Source organism: Fringilla coelebs (genome assembly GCF_963513975.1).
Source record: "Fringilla coelebs genome assembly, chromosome: 6".
NCBI lineage: Eukaryota > Metazoa > Chordata > Aves > Passeriformes > Fringillidae > Fringilla > Fringilla coelebs.
This window is the reverse complement of record NC_140034.1, coordinates 59867827-59881004: the sequence shown is the minus strand read 5'-3', so window position 1 is coordinate 59881004 and position 13178 is coordinate 59867827. Positions and strand designations below refer to the sequence as shown.

Below are 13178 nucleotides of genomic sequence, written 5' to 3'. Positions count from 1 at the left end.
ACCAAAAATCCCTTCTGCACCCATTCTGTTTACACACTCCTCTGCCACAAGAGGGTGGGGGCCATTCATTCTGAGTAATATTGCCTTGGGCTTATTATCCAACAAACTTCACCTACTCTCTGGAACTCTACTAGGAAAGCTACTGGGTGGGTAAGGCCTGGTCTAGTGGGAGGTGTCCCTGCCCATGAATGATCTCTAAGGTCTCTTCCAATCCCTTAATATTCTATGATCTGCAACAGCAGCTATATAAACAGCACAGCAGATTTCCTTCACACAGTTTAAGTTCCTCAGCCACTTGTCCTTGGTCAGTCACACAACAGTTCCTTTTTTTTCCCCCCCCTACAAATAGTCAAAATTCCAGATAAAAGCATACTTGGAAATATGCAAGCAGGTTTTGTCACCAGAGGAGATCAAGCTGTAACAGCACATAAAGGGAAAAGGAACTGCATCAAAGACCATTTAGCCTTAAAACTGTATCTGCAACCAGAGTGGGAAGGCTCCTTTACTACCTTATTTCTTCAAAGGTTCAAGGTTATGGCAGAACATAGAAATTAGGAATGCTTTACTCACCAGAAGGTACCCTCGAAACTGGTTGTATATTATTGCTGTAAGCAAATTCATCAAAAACAAGTTGCCTGTTGGAGAAAAGGAGGCAGTAACATTTACTGAAAAATATCTGTTTCTCAAAGAAGTTTCAATGTATGCAGTAAATCAAAAGTAAAACTTAAAGAAGGTTAGTTTTCTTGTGTTTCATTTCCAAAAGGTTTTTAATGTTTGAATATACTGTAATGTATCCATTCCCCTGTGACATGTTACCAAGAAACTCCAAACCATAAGTACCTTCATGAAAATGATCTCACAAACACATTGCAATAACTGGAAGAATCACAAAAGTGAGAAATTCATGATTAAACTTTCCTAGAAAATAAAACAGTGTAGATGGTATGCACAAGTGTCAAAGTTGAAGTGCATTAAAGACAAGAGGTAACTTACCTAATACAGTGAAGAGGATGAAGAAGATTGAATATGCTCGATTCTTAGAATATGCAGGTATCATCACTGAATCAAATTTAACAAAAATAGGAAATAATATTTTAATGCTTGAGATGCATAGTAGAGACCTCTATAAACTTTTGGTAATTGGTAAAAGCTCTCATACAGCTGGATTTTAGCGTGGCATATATAATTATAACACAGAAAGGCAAAAATCAAGTTACTAAAGGCATGAAAAACCTTTACACCGCTTTCCTCTGGCTGTACTAAGAACCAGCAGCTGAAAGAATAGTTACAGTAGCCTGAACAGAGCAATCTTCAAAAGGAGAGACAAGTGTTATTTCTGAAAGACTGCTCACCATCAGGATTATTTGCAGTAGTCAGCAGGACCAGCAGTGACGTCAGGGAATCCGGCAAATTCCGGAAATACACCACCCACTCCTTATCCTGCTGGTTATCCTAGGCAAAGATGGATCCATTGTTAAGAGAAATACCAAGGAACCACTGTCTTAGCAAGGAAGGGGGGAAAAAAGTTTAGTTTTTTTTTAACAATTAATATCAGTCGACAATCAATTTCTTGCATGTGTAATCAAATCAACCCCTGGAAAAAGCAAAAGCCAAAAAATTAATAATTACACATTCTCTTAATAAAAATTAAGAAAATGTGTAAGAATACAGAGCAATTCACATCACTTATTAATAGCAATAAGAAAGCACAAGTAAGAACAGGAAGCCCCACATGAAGTTATGTCTAGTTAGCACTTCAGACCCAGGAAGAACAATCACACCACAAACTGACAGTGTGGGACTCAGAACCTTCCTCAAAAACACACTGGGAGGCTGATCTTGGATCCTTGGATCCTCCACATATAATTTTTTTTTTTCTGGAGGTCAAGAAGCAACAGATAAAAAAAGATGCCGAGAGCAAACAACACAAACATGAGTCAGGCAGCACAGGACAAACAGCTCCTTAATCTGCTGCAAAGACTGGAATATGTAACCCTAAAGGACATACACAAGACAATGCAAAAAGTCATGAATCTCATTAATAAACCTACTTTTAGAACTTGCCTGAAGTATTTTGCCATGTTAGATAAAATTAGTTTGTATGGATGTCAGAGCAGCACACCAAAATAGCAAAGTCCACTCCCTAATTTGTTATTTTTTACCTCAATGTACACACAAGTGATTGGTTTAGGTATACAAGTTATAAATATACATCTGCAGGGGAAGCTCATAGCTGAAATTAGATGTGACAAACAGAGATCATACAAGGGTCCAGAAGGCAAACAACAGTGGGAAAACAGACCTCTGCTTCTAATTCCAAAGATTCTGTAACATGGGAATTCAGGGAATTTGCTGATTGTGAGGAAGACTAGAAGCTGGCTCGAGTGCAAATTACAGCAGAAATGAATGTGCAAAACTGAGAATGAATGTGCAAAACTGAGAATGAATGTGCAAAACTGAGGACCAAAATTAATGGGAGAAGTATGCAAGAAATTGTTGTGTTTACAGTAACATATTTATGGAAGGCCTTAAAAAGTAAGAATGAAAAAAGCCCCAAATAATCTGAGTGTGATAAATTAAGATACAGGAAGTCTAGAAGAGAAGGAACATATCAAGATTAACGAAACACAAAAATAATTTTAACCACTAAATTTCAATTTTGCTTTTCAGAAGCAGGAAGAGAAGAACAAGAGGAAAACCCAAAGGGATCAGAAACCAAAACTAGTACAGGCAAAAACCTGTACTAGTACCTGTATATCAGCATTGAAAAGTGAGAAAACACAGAAAAAACTAAAGTTAGAAAAAAGCTAGATAGGGAAGAGAAAAAATAAATGAATGATAATATAAATGAAAGAGTGACAAGAGCTTTGGAGACAGAACAGCACAGAGGGTTTCAACAAAAGCAGAGAAAGTAACTCAAGGGATCAAACTGGGTAAATGTATAAGGAAGTCTCCTGCATACACGACACCATGCACATGTTAAAGCTCTCCGAGTGGACTTCAAACTCATCTCAGCTCGCCTGACAACGTGACCTTTCTCAGGGAAAACGAGTTTCACTAGTTTAACTATAAAACTCGACAAGAAGCAGCTGTGCAAGAACAGAAAAAAGGCACCCAGATCTACCAAAGCAGCCAGAGAATTGATTACCTTTGTTCGAGCAAAGAGCAGCATGGCAAACATGGTGAAGAGAGACAGATGAACAGCCAGTAGTAGAAGAACACTGTTGGAAAGCAAATAGATCAAAGTATTAACAGCAACTTTATCTTATTCTTAATATTTTCTTCTAAAAATGCAGAAGTATGCCATATAAAGAAAACCAGGGGCCTTTTAAGAAGTTATATGGAGGTAACAGAAGGAGATGTGAGTTTTGATACAAAATAAAATAAAAATCACACTTATGTGCCTCAGTTCTTTCCTTACAAAAGGGCTTAGAAAAGCAAAATCAACACCTCCCACTTGACTAGCATTAAAAAACCTGTGTCACACACACAGTCATGTCAAAGTCTAGGACAGACTAAGGGGAATCAAAAAGTTACCACAACCTTCACCCTCTGTGACCCGATCTCACTGATCACTTAGCTACCTGATCCAGAAGGAAGCTGCTCAGCTCAGATGCCCCACACCAGAACTCCAAGGATAACAACCAGCCTGGTACCAGCCATCCTGTGAAAGGATGTCTTCTGCGCTATAACCCACCTTGCCATTTCAGGCAATGTGCTGTTGATACTTTTTAATGTTTTCTTCATCATTGAGGAATTCTGGAGGAGAAAGAACGGGCGAAGGATTCTTCTTATTCTCACACTCTGCAAAAAACAACGGATCAGTCACCGAGTTCCTGCAACAATGGCAGCTCAAATATTTTGAACGCAAGTTTGTCAGAAAGCACTGGACACACACACTAACTAAACCAACAGTGGAACAGAAAAAGAACTGAACTCTGCTCTTCTGAGCTCACAAAACATCAAAAAAGATTCCACACCTCATTAAAATGAGGAGAGATTGCTTTAAAAACACACATTGACATTTCAATAGTTTCATCAAGCCCCTAATTGGAAACAATCTAACTTTACTGCTCAGTAGACATAACAATCCGGCAAGAGACGGCATTTTTGTATTTTCTGCCAAGGTCCATCTCAAGAAAGGGATTAATAGAGAGCTACTTTCCATAAAAACCAATATATATTCTAAAAAATAAGTGCTTAACTTCAATTTTCAGACTGTTTTATAACTAAATGGCCTGGTAATTACTTAGCAATTTCTGTCTCTGACAAGACTCAAGTTGTAAGTGCTTTTTTTCCCACAACAGGGTAGCAAATAATCTTTTTGATTCTTGCAGTCAAGACATTTGCAAGCCTTCAAGTTATTCCTGTCACTTATTTGCTACTTCAAGCGTTTCAGCATCTTGCATTTTAGGATCAGTCTTCTGTGGGCCACACTTAGCAGTAAAAAACCCCCATAAAAATTACTTTCTTTATTTCTATTCTCTTGTTCATCCATCCCAGAAGTTCGACTGCTCTTTCTGCCATTGCTTTGTGTTGGGAGACTCCTGTTCCAACTTCCCTGTCCACAATCCCACCTCAAGATTTCACATTTTAAGATCATGTCTCTCTCATTCATTTCCCTGCATTTTTACCACATCAGTGTTTTCTTAACAAGGATTGCAAGTGCACAACAACTAATTTAATGTAAATCTGTGGCAGACAAAATCAACTGGAAGAACGCAGCATTATGCCAAGGAAGGCACTTCTAGAACCATTTTCAAACATGAAGACACAACTGTTTTAAACACAACAGAGCTTCAGGTTAGAAAGCAGATGTTAAACTACCTAATTACCTTTTTAATTACCTTTTTCTTATACTTCACTACAGAGGCTCTGTCATTCACTCAAGTTAAGCACATAATTCTCCAACTGCGTTTCAGGCAATGAGTTTTCCCTGCACTCTTCAACTGCTAACAAACTAAAGCAATGAGTGCTATTTAATTTTACCAACAAACACAAAACTTGCATTAAGAATCAAATAGAATTCTTTACTAAGCTACATTACACCAAATTCACTTTGCTTCAGTGAATTATCCAGCTATGAAAGATCAAAGTAAAGCTGTTCTTACCTCTTTGCAGGAAAAACTCAGTGACACAATCCAGTCAGCAAGGGAAACAACTAATGTCAGTATATAAGCCATTAGCCATTTATTTTTCCAAAATTCTTTCCATCCAATTAAGTAACTCTGGACAAAGGAAAAAAAAAGAACAACCATAACTTACTTTAATAATAAAATCCAATACCCTAGTAAGTCAGCACCAGTTTTTTTCCAAGTATCTGCAATTTTACATTAGTGCTGTTAAAAAGCTCTCCAAAATTCAAACAAAAATACGTTGTTGAGAGATCTTTTTTTCTACAAGAACTAAATTAAGGTCACAAGAAAGAAATCCTTTGAATGCAAGAAAATTTTCCACTTAATAAACATAAAAAAAGTATTTTCCAGAAATAAGTATCCTAAGAAAGGTCAGTTTCTGAGAACTTTTATTTTGTGTAAATGAACTGACACATATTTATCATATCTATTATATACCCTGATTTTGTAGCCTAATACAAGCAGCTAAGCCAAAACACTTGCACTCTCAGCAAAATGTATTTCATTTTATTTCACTCAATTAGGAAAATCAGGTTAAAAAAAAAAGGGAACAAATGTCTTAAGTAAATAAATATACACTTGTTAATTTCTCCTGAAATGAGGCTCTAATAAAGCAAGGCAATTTCATCCTGCTTGAAAAACAATTCTACCACACACCTACTGCTTCTTTCAGTACCAGATGAAGGAGATGCTCACCTTGACAGACACATCAACCACGAACACCAGGAAGCAGAGCAGCTCCACACTCTCTGTGAGGCCACAGGGAGGATTCCAGGCGGGAAGGCGGTAGCGCACATCAGACGTGATGGTGAGTGAGGAAGGCTCTTCAATGAAAGCCAAAGCCAAGATTACAGTAATGGTTAAACTCAAAATCCTGTTTGGACAGAGATTAAATCAAAAATAAAATCAACAAAATCATTTAAAAAAAAAAAAGTACAAAAAAACACCACCCCAAAACAAACCACATAAAATAGCCACAAAATGAGTCCAAATAATAACAAAATACTTAAGAGTAAAGTAATTTTCTTTGAAGTAAACCAAGCTTTATGATACCATATTTCACTCAAATGGGTTAGACCACAAGGCAGCACTTGACCAGCATGTTGTTGCCTGCACTGGAGATGTAACTGCTGACCAACAAATAACTTGAGGCGGTGTCCTTTTGAAACTAACAGCAGCAAACAATCTTGCTGGTATCCAACGTGTTTAGAAACACACTCTTTGAAAACTCTTAACGCAGAGTGCATTAAATCATGCTAATTACTCCACTCATGCAACACTCCTGTGGCTGTTTCCAAAGAGCCATCTCTGTCATCATACTTCCATAATATTTTCTGCTTTCCACTTCTATCATGCTTACATGCGGTCATAAGAACTTATTTGCTTCCCAGAGTAAGTTCTTATAAAGATAAAAACACAATTATCTAATTATCTAACAAGAAAGAAAGAGGAAGAGTAGTTTTTAAGGGAGACTAACTCCTAAACAAAAAGGCAAAGAGAATAACCAAGTTCTTACCACTGGCAAGTCCTGGAATAGTACCATCGATAAAGCCACAGGGATTTGGAGTCCACACGGTGATTTATAGATCGGTACTGAAGGCAGGAAGCAAAAAGGCTAATTCAAACATTACATTCAGTCTGCCTCAAAAACAGAGATCAAGTGAGCAAAGCAAACCAAATTGGTACATGTTATTAATTATTAAAGTATCAGGTCACCCATGACCACAGAGGTACTCTACATGGGTGAAAAGGGGAAGATTGTAAAGAAGTTCTGTTATCTAAAGACCACAGAGCTGCTCAGATAATTAAACTGTGTGCCAGTCATCTCAAGCAAGCGCTGTCATAATTTCAAATAACAGCATTTGTAATAATTCAGTGACTATTCTATGCACTCGCCAAAATGGTCCACCCACTTAATTCCCCTCTCCAACATTCATTCCACTCATGGCTCTTCTTTAGTCTTTCTCTTCCAACAGGCCATAAGATGCAAACAAATTAATTCTGAATAGAAGAGACTTCAACCTATGTCTTTGAATAAAATATGCTTCCAGATCAGGAAGTGCCTGTGATTCTTAAGGAATCCACAAAATATGTCCCTCCTCTGTGACAGCTCCTGGGCTGTTCTTACTCTGCTCCCACTGAGCAGAAGCTTCCAGAAGGGTGGCCACACCTTAAATACATCTGACCCCCAGAAATCTCCCAACCAAAAGCTATCCAGGTGCAGCAAGAGAGCTGGAGAACTGCCCTTCAGCATTCCCACTGCCTGGGAGGAAACACGATCGAGGAATCTGCAGTAATGGCTAGTAAAGGAGTGACAAAGAGGGAATCAAGACTTCAAAAGGCATCAAGTTCAGCTGAAGAGTTCCAGCTTCATACTTGAAGCCAGCCTTAAACTCCTGAGCTTTTACCGGCTCTTAAGATGTGCAAGCAGTCAGATCGAGAGGCAAATTACAGGGTTTGCTCAAATTGTTTCTCCTAGCAGTATGTTAGTCACTAGCAAAAGATCCATAATCAAACCAACCCAAAAAAATAAACAAACAAAAAAACACCATGAAAAATCACTCCACAAACCAGCATGTCTTCTGAAACCCTGAAAGAGATTACTTCATTGCGGGAAAAAACATATTTCTCCTAGGCAGAAGTTCACTGAGACTCACATACCACAGGAATTTGGAATTCTGATTTTGCTTTGTGAATTGAGATGGTGGTTTACAAACATTGCCTGAACACAGAAGAACTTAAAAAAGTGGCAGAGTGTCTGACAAACATCCAGCATAGGAAGCATAAACGCTAACAAAAAAATTGTTACTTACTTGTATTGCATCTTCAATGAATACTATGGCTTGGTTTATATAAAGGTCATTATCAGCTCCAGCACCTATGAAGAAAAAAGAAATATGAATCACTTGCTGTATTCTGGCTAAACAAATTTTGGATAAAACTGCTTATCAGTTAAGAGAAGGTGCACAATCACAGTTGTCATAACAAAGTGCACTGTACACACACAAGAAAAAGAGTTCCTGCCACATCTGCTCTGTCAGCAGCACTGTGCAATACATTAAATAAGTAATAATAATATCAAACACATCATGCACCTTTTTGCGTTTTGTTAAAAGGTTCTCTTTTGTGTTTAAGTGGCCAGATTACACTGGTAGTTAAGTTTCACAAAACTACACAGAGACAAGTCCTAACAGACAAAATAATGGAGATGCAAATTGTTCGTTGACAGAGTATACAGTCAAGCAAAGCCAGGAACATCAGGCTATGATAACTACTATGATAACAATTTTTATTTTTGTTTAATAAAGATGCTGCGGTCTAGAGTGATCTTGTTCCTCCAAAACCAGCAGGCATCTCCAGTCATATGAGAACTAAATTAAGTGGTTTTTAAATTTGTTCTGAGAGTTACTCTTGCCTTGCCAAACAGATCAGAGCTCAAGACACAGCAAGGGATGAAAGAACATAATTTGAAATAAAATACCACTAAATTAGTTACCATGACACTTTTTAAAACCTGTAATTAAGAAGTCTATGTGAAAATAGACACATAAAAAATAAAGGGCAGCCACTTGAATTTACTTGAAGTAAGACCTTTCAGGAACTAACCTGGCAATTAAGCCAAAAAGAGAAATATAGGTAGTTAAGGTCAAAATAAGGAAGAAAAAAAAAAAAAGAGAGCGATAAAAAGAGATAAAAAAGTGAGGGGGACTCCAGAAATAAAAAACATATGCCAGTGCAACCTTCCCACAGAGAGGAAGAGTCCCAAGGAGCACTTCATACCATCTCCACCCAGGAGACAGCAATCACAACCCGGGATACAACAAGAAGGAGTCGATCCCAGCAGTAACAGAATGCCCTCCCACACACACCAAGCAATACCAGAAACACCATTGATGAGAGCCACAGACAATTTTATGTTCCACATGATTTAGCAGCATCAATTTCCTACAAAGACTGCAAACGGTTTTTAAATGTCACCCTTTATCTGAGCATCAGCAAAAACAGTTTTGTACTGATCCTGATACGAACCACGGCACGAAAAAGATCTGAGCATAAATAGGAGACAAGCCAGGCTCAAGCAGTAAAGACATTATTTTTTAATGACATCTCACACTAGTGAGATAAAAACAAAAGTTGCTTAAAGGAACCATTAGCTAAAAGGATTGCAAGGACAGAAAAAGCTTTAGGTACTTGAAGCACACGGCAAGCCACTAGTGTTGATGCCAAGGATTTTGGAAGGGCAAAATCTGAGTGACTGTTCACAGCATAAAAATAAAACAGGGAAATTAGCCAAAAATGTTTACTCTAGCAATTTCTGCATGCATTCTACCATGGATATCCAACTTATTCTGCAACTCTTAGTCACAGCAAGTGACACTTAGTCACAAGTGATGATTAAAGCACTGCTCGCTTTCCATCCCAGAATCCATTCCAGACCACGCTGCACTTCTGGAACTGCAAAAAAAGAGCAACAAAAAGTGAAGGCTCCCTTCGGTGATGCAACGCCCTGAAAAGAGCGAACCTGAAGTCTCCAAGGGATTCCATCCTGGGAGAACTGAGATGTCAGACCTACGACAGTCACCGCGTCGGAGAAAACCTTGTCAGCACTTTAGAGGAAAGCCCTAAAATTACATAAGGAACTAAGGAAGCCCGGGGCTGCAGCAGCAGCGCAGGGCTCGCACCTGAACCCAGCGCTAGCGGCTCGCTCACAGCCGTCCCCGCCGGAGCTGCCGGCAGCAGCCCGGGCGGGGCGGCCGAGCCCCGCAGCACCCGGGGGAGCTTCCTGGGCTTCCTGCCGCTCCCAGGAGCGCCCCAGCTCTGCGGGAACGGCAACAGCTCCGCCCGCTCCAGCGTCCCGGGCACTCACCGTCCTCGGCGGCCGAGCGGGCACCGCCGCGCTCCCGCCACAGCCCGCGGCCCGCCCGCCAGCGCCGCGGGGGCAGCAGCGGCTCCGCCTCAGCACGGGCCTCCATCGGCACCACCGACCACCACTGCTGCCGCCGCACCGCCGGCTTGCGATGGGGCAGGACGGGGCGGGAGGGGAGCGGGGGCGGAGGGGAGGGGAGCGGGGCTCGGCCCGCCCCGCCCCGGGCGGCTCCGCCCGGCGCATGTGACCGGCTGTGAGGGAGAGCGGGAGCCGCGGCCCGCCGGGCTCCTCCCGCCGGGCCGGCGCTGCCCCGGCGTTCGGCCCTTGGGCGCAAATTCCCGCCCGCCCCGAGAACGGGGGTACTGGAGCAGGCGGGGTGTGGGGAGAAAAGTGTCGGGTTTTCACATCCCGCACGTCATTTATGGGCTTAAAAAAATACCTCCCTGCTAAGGAGTTGCATCGTTTTTGCCTCGGGCTGGTTGCAGGTTCCTGGCTGGGTGCCTCAGGGCAGCTGCGGGGCCGCTTCCCACATAAATCACAGTCCTAAATAACCATTCACATCCCTCGTTGCAGAAAGTACTTAATTTGTATTTAATCACCCAGGCTTTCCATAAGCAGCCATGAACTCCACTCATGTTGCTTTCACTGTTAAAGATGCTTCACTTGTGCTGCTCACCGGCTTTTCACACGCCCTTCCCCTGGTCAATTTCATAAAGCTGCAATTTCAAAAGAGGCGTCAGGACAATTTACCAACGCTTTTCTGCCGCACACTGGGATCTGTGGCGGCATAATGATGAACACGAGAGTGTATCAATCCCTCATTTTAGTATTCCAGCCTAGGAAGTAAAAGTAGACCTATCCTTTGCTCTTTAATTGAAAACTATATCTTGTTTATCAAACGGGGTGCTCTTTACTCCAGTGAATATTTTACACATTTACTAGTCAAGACTTATAAGGTGATGCTTAGTTGTAAGAACTAGTTGAATTGCAAATAAAATCAAGGACCAGGGAGCAATGTTCACTGTGGACAATGGTGTTGCGTTTATGTATGTTTATGTATGTTTGATAAATAGCAATGGGGTAGCTTTTGCTTTCATCTTGCACCGCTGTTTAGTCAAAAAATAAGTTTAACACTGACTTCCAAATAAGTCAGGGTGAGATCCAGTCGAGGATAAAAATGAAAACTCTTTGATATTATCTTTACCATGATGGTTGTGCAATGGATTGACCTGGGCTGCTCTGTCACTCCCTTCCTCAGCTGGACATGGAGAGAAAATATGAATTAGAGGCAGGGAGAGGTCACACACTGAATACCATCATAGGCAAAACAGAATCTACATAGCAAAATTATTTGAATTTATTACCAGTCGTAACAAAACAGGATAATGAGAAATAAAGCTAATCCTACGGACAACCCAGCCCTCCCTCCTTCCTGGCCTTAAACTTTTTCCTGATTTTCTACCCCTCTCCCTCACTGGTGTAGCGAGGCAGGGCATGGGGTTATGGTCAGTTCCCATTGCTTCTGGCACTGCTTCCTCCTCAGGACAATGAGTCCTTCCCCTCCTTCAGCCTGGGGGTTTCCCTCTCACAGAGACCAGGCCTCCACAAACTTTTCCAACACGAGCCCTTCCCATGGGCTGCAGTTCTTCAGGAACAGCCTGTTGTGGGTTTCCTGCAGTATCACGAGTCCTGCCAGGACCCTGCTCCAGCACAGGATTCCCACAGGGTCACAGACTCCTTTGGGCATCCCCCTGCTCTGGTGTGGGCCCCTCCCTGGGCTGCAGGTGGATCTGTGCATCCCTGTGCCCTCCCTCCCTGGGCTGGAGGTGAATCTGTGCATCCCTCTGCCCTCCATGGCTGCAGGTGGATCTGTGCATCCCTGTGCCCTCCCTCCCTGGCTGCAGGTGGATCTGTGCATCCCTCTGCCCTCCATGGCTGCAGGTGAGTCTGTGCATCCCTGTGCCCTCCCTCCATGGCTGCAGGTGGATCTGTGCATCCCTGTGCCCTCCATGGGCTGCAGGGGCACAGCTGCCTCCCTAGGGGCTGCAGGGGAATCTCAGCTCCAGAGCCTGGAGCAGCTCCTGCCCCTCCTTCTGCCGTGACCTGGGTGTCTGCAGGGCTGGTCCCCTCACATGTTCTGACCCTGCTCTTCTCTGGCTGCAATTACTTCTGCACAATACCTTTTCCTCCTTCTTAAATGTGTTATCAGAGGCACTACCCCCATCACTGGTTGGCTTGACCTTGATCCATCCTGGAGCCAGCTGGCATTGGCTCTGCCTCTGCTGCAGGCAGTTTCCAGGAGCTTCTCAAAGAAGCCACTTCTGTAGCTCCCCCTGCCACTTAAAACCTGGCCACACAAACCCAATACAAGTTGTCTGCAGTAAAAAGTGATCATCATCAGCTAGATGTTAGAATTATTTCCCATTCTCAGTAGGCAACAATGCACATTGGAGTTAAGTGTTGATAACAGTTAAGTGTTGATAGTTCTAGTTGAACTAGAAGCATCAGATGGAACAGACCCAGTGAAAATTTCTGGATAGTAAAAGGAAAATAAGAGTGAGCTGGTACAGTCTGTAGTCAGCATTAGCAGGCAAGAAATAAAATGCAATTTGTACACATGCTGTAAATGCAATTGCTAAAAACGAGAAGTGTCTGAAATAGTTAGGGTAACAACACTAACTGCAACAACACAGGAGACATGTAAATATTGTGGTTTTGTGCTATTATTTTTTATCTGAATGAAAGCAAATGCCTCCTCTTTCCTCTTCTGTGTCCAGAAAGAGAAACCAGTAACTTCTGGAGGAAACAAAGAGATAAGAAGTCTTCAAATACACAACAAATTTTTGAACTTCTCTTCAGAATTCATCCACTCCCTCTAGCTGGAATTGGAAGTTCCCAACTAACTGTGAAGGAGGGCAAATCATAGCTGGGATTTTCCATTCTTCCTGCAGCATCTTTAACTCCAAGTGAATCAACTCCCAAGTTATGGAAAACAAATGTGGAGAATGTGCCCTTTTTTGCAGACATTTTCTACTAGCACAATGTACGAGTATTTTAACAGAAGTCTCACTGGGCCTGAGCTCTCCTGTTGCTGCAGTTAAGTATATTGTTTGCCTAGAACTGCAGAAGTGCATTTCTTGTTTTCCCTAGTAGAAGTGCACCTTTCAAATCAAAGT

The 13178-nt window shown here is 41.8% G+C and overlaps 1 protein-coding gene across 2 annotated transcripts in view; it reads right to left on the bottom strand.

Moving 5' to 3' along the window:
• The window catches only part of TPCN2 (two pore segment channel 2), a 46480-nt gene extending 36321 nt beyond the window's left edge, over positions 1–10159 (bottom strand). For both annotated transcript variants that reach the window (XM_084207935.1, XM_084207934.1), the window contains exons 1-10: positions 10003–10159; positions 7949–8013; positions 6652–6728; positions 5832–6009; positions 5112–5228; positions 3698–3804; positions 3149–3221; positions 1353–1452; positions 994–1059; positions 571–635 (exon numbers count right to left, since the gene is read on the bottom strand). In XM_084207935.1, the coding sequence (XP_084064061.1) occupies positions 571–635; positions 994–1059; positions 1353–1452; positions 3149–3221; positions 3698–3804; positions 5112–5228; positions 5832–6009; positions 6652–6728; positions 7949–8013; positions 10003–10108 (954 nt within the window). In that variant the 5' untranslated portion in view covers positions 10109–10159. The remainder of the gene's footprint in view (positions 1–570; positions 636–993; positions 1060–1352; positions 1453–3148; positions 3222–3697; positions 3805–5111; positions 5229–5831; positions 6010–6651; positions 6729–7948; positions 8014–10002) is intronic.
• Positions 10160–13178: the final 3019 nt, after the last annotated feature.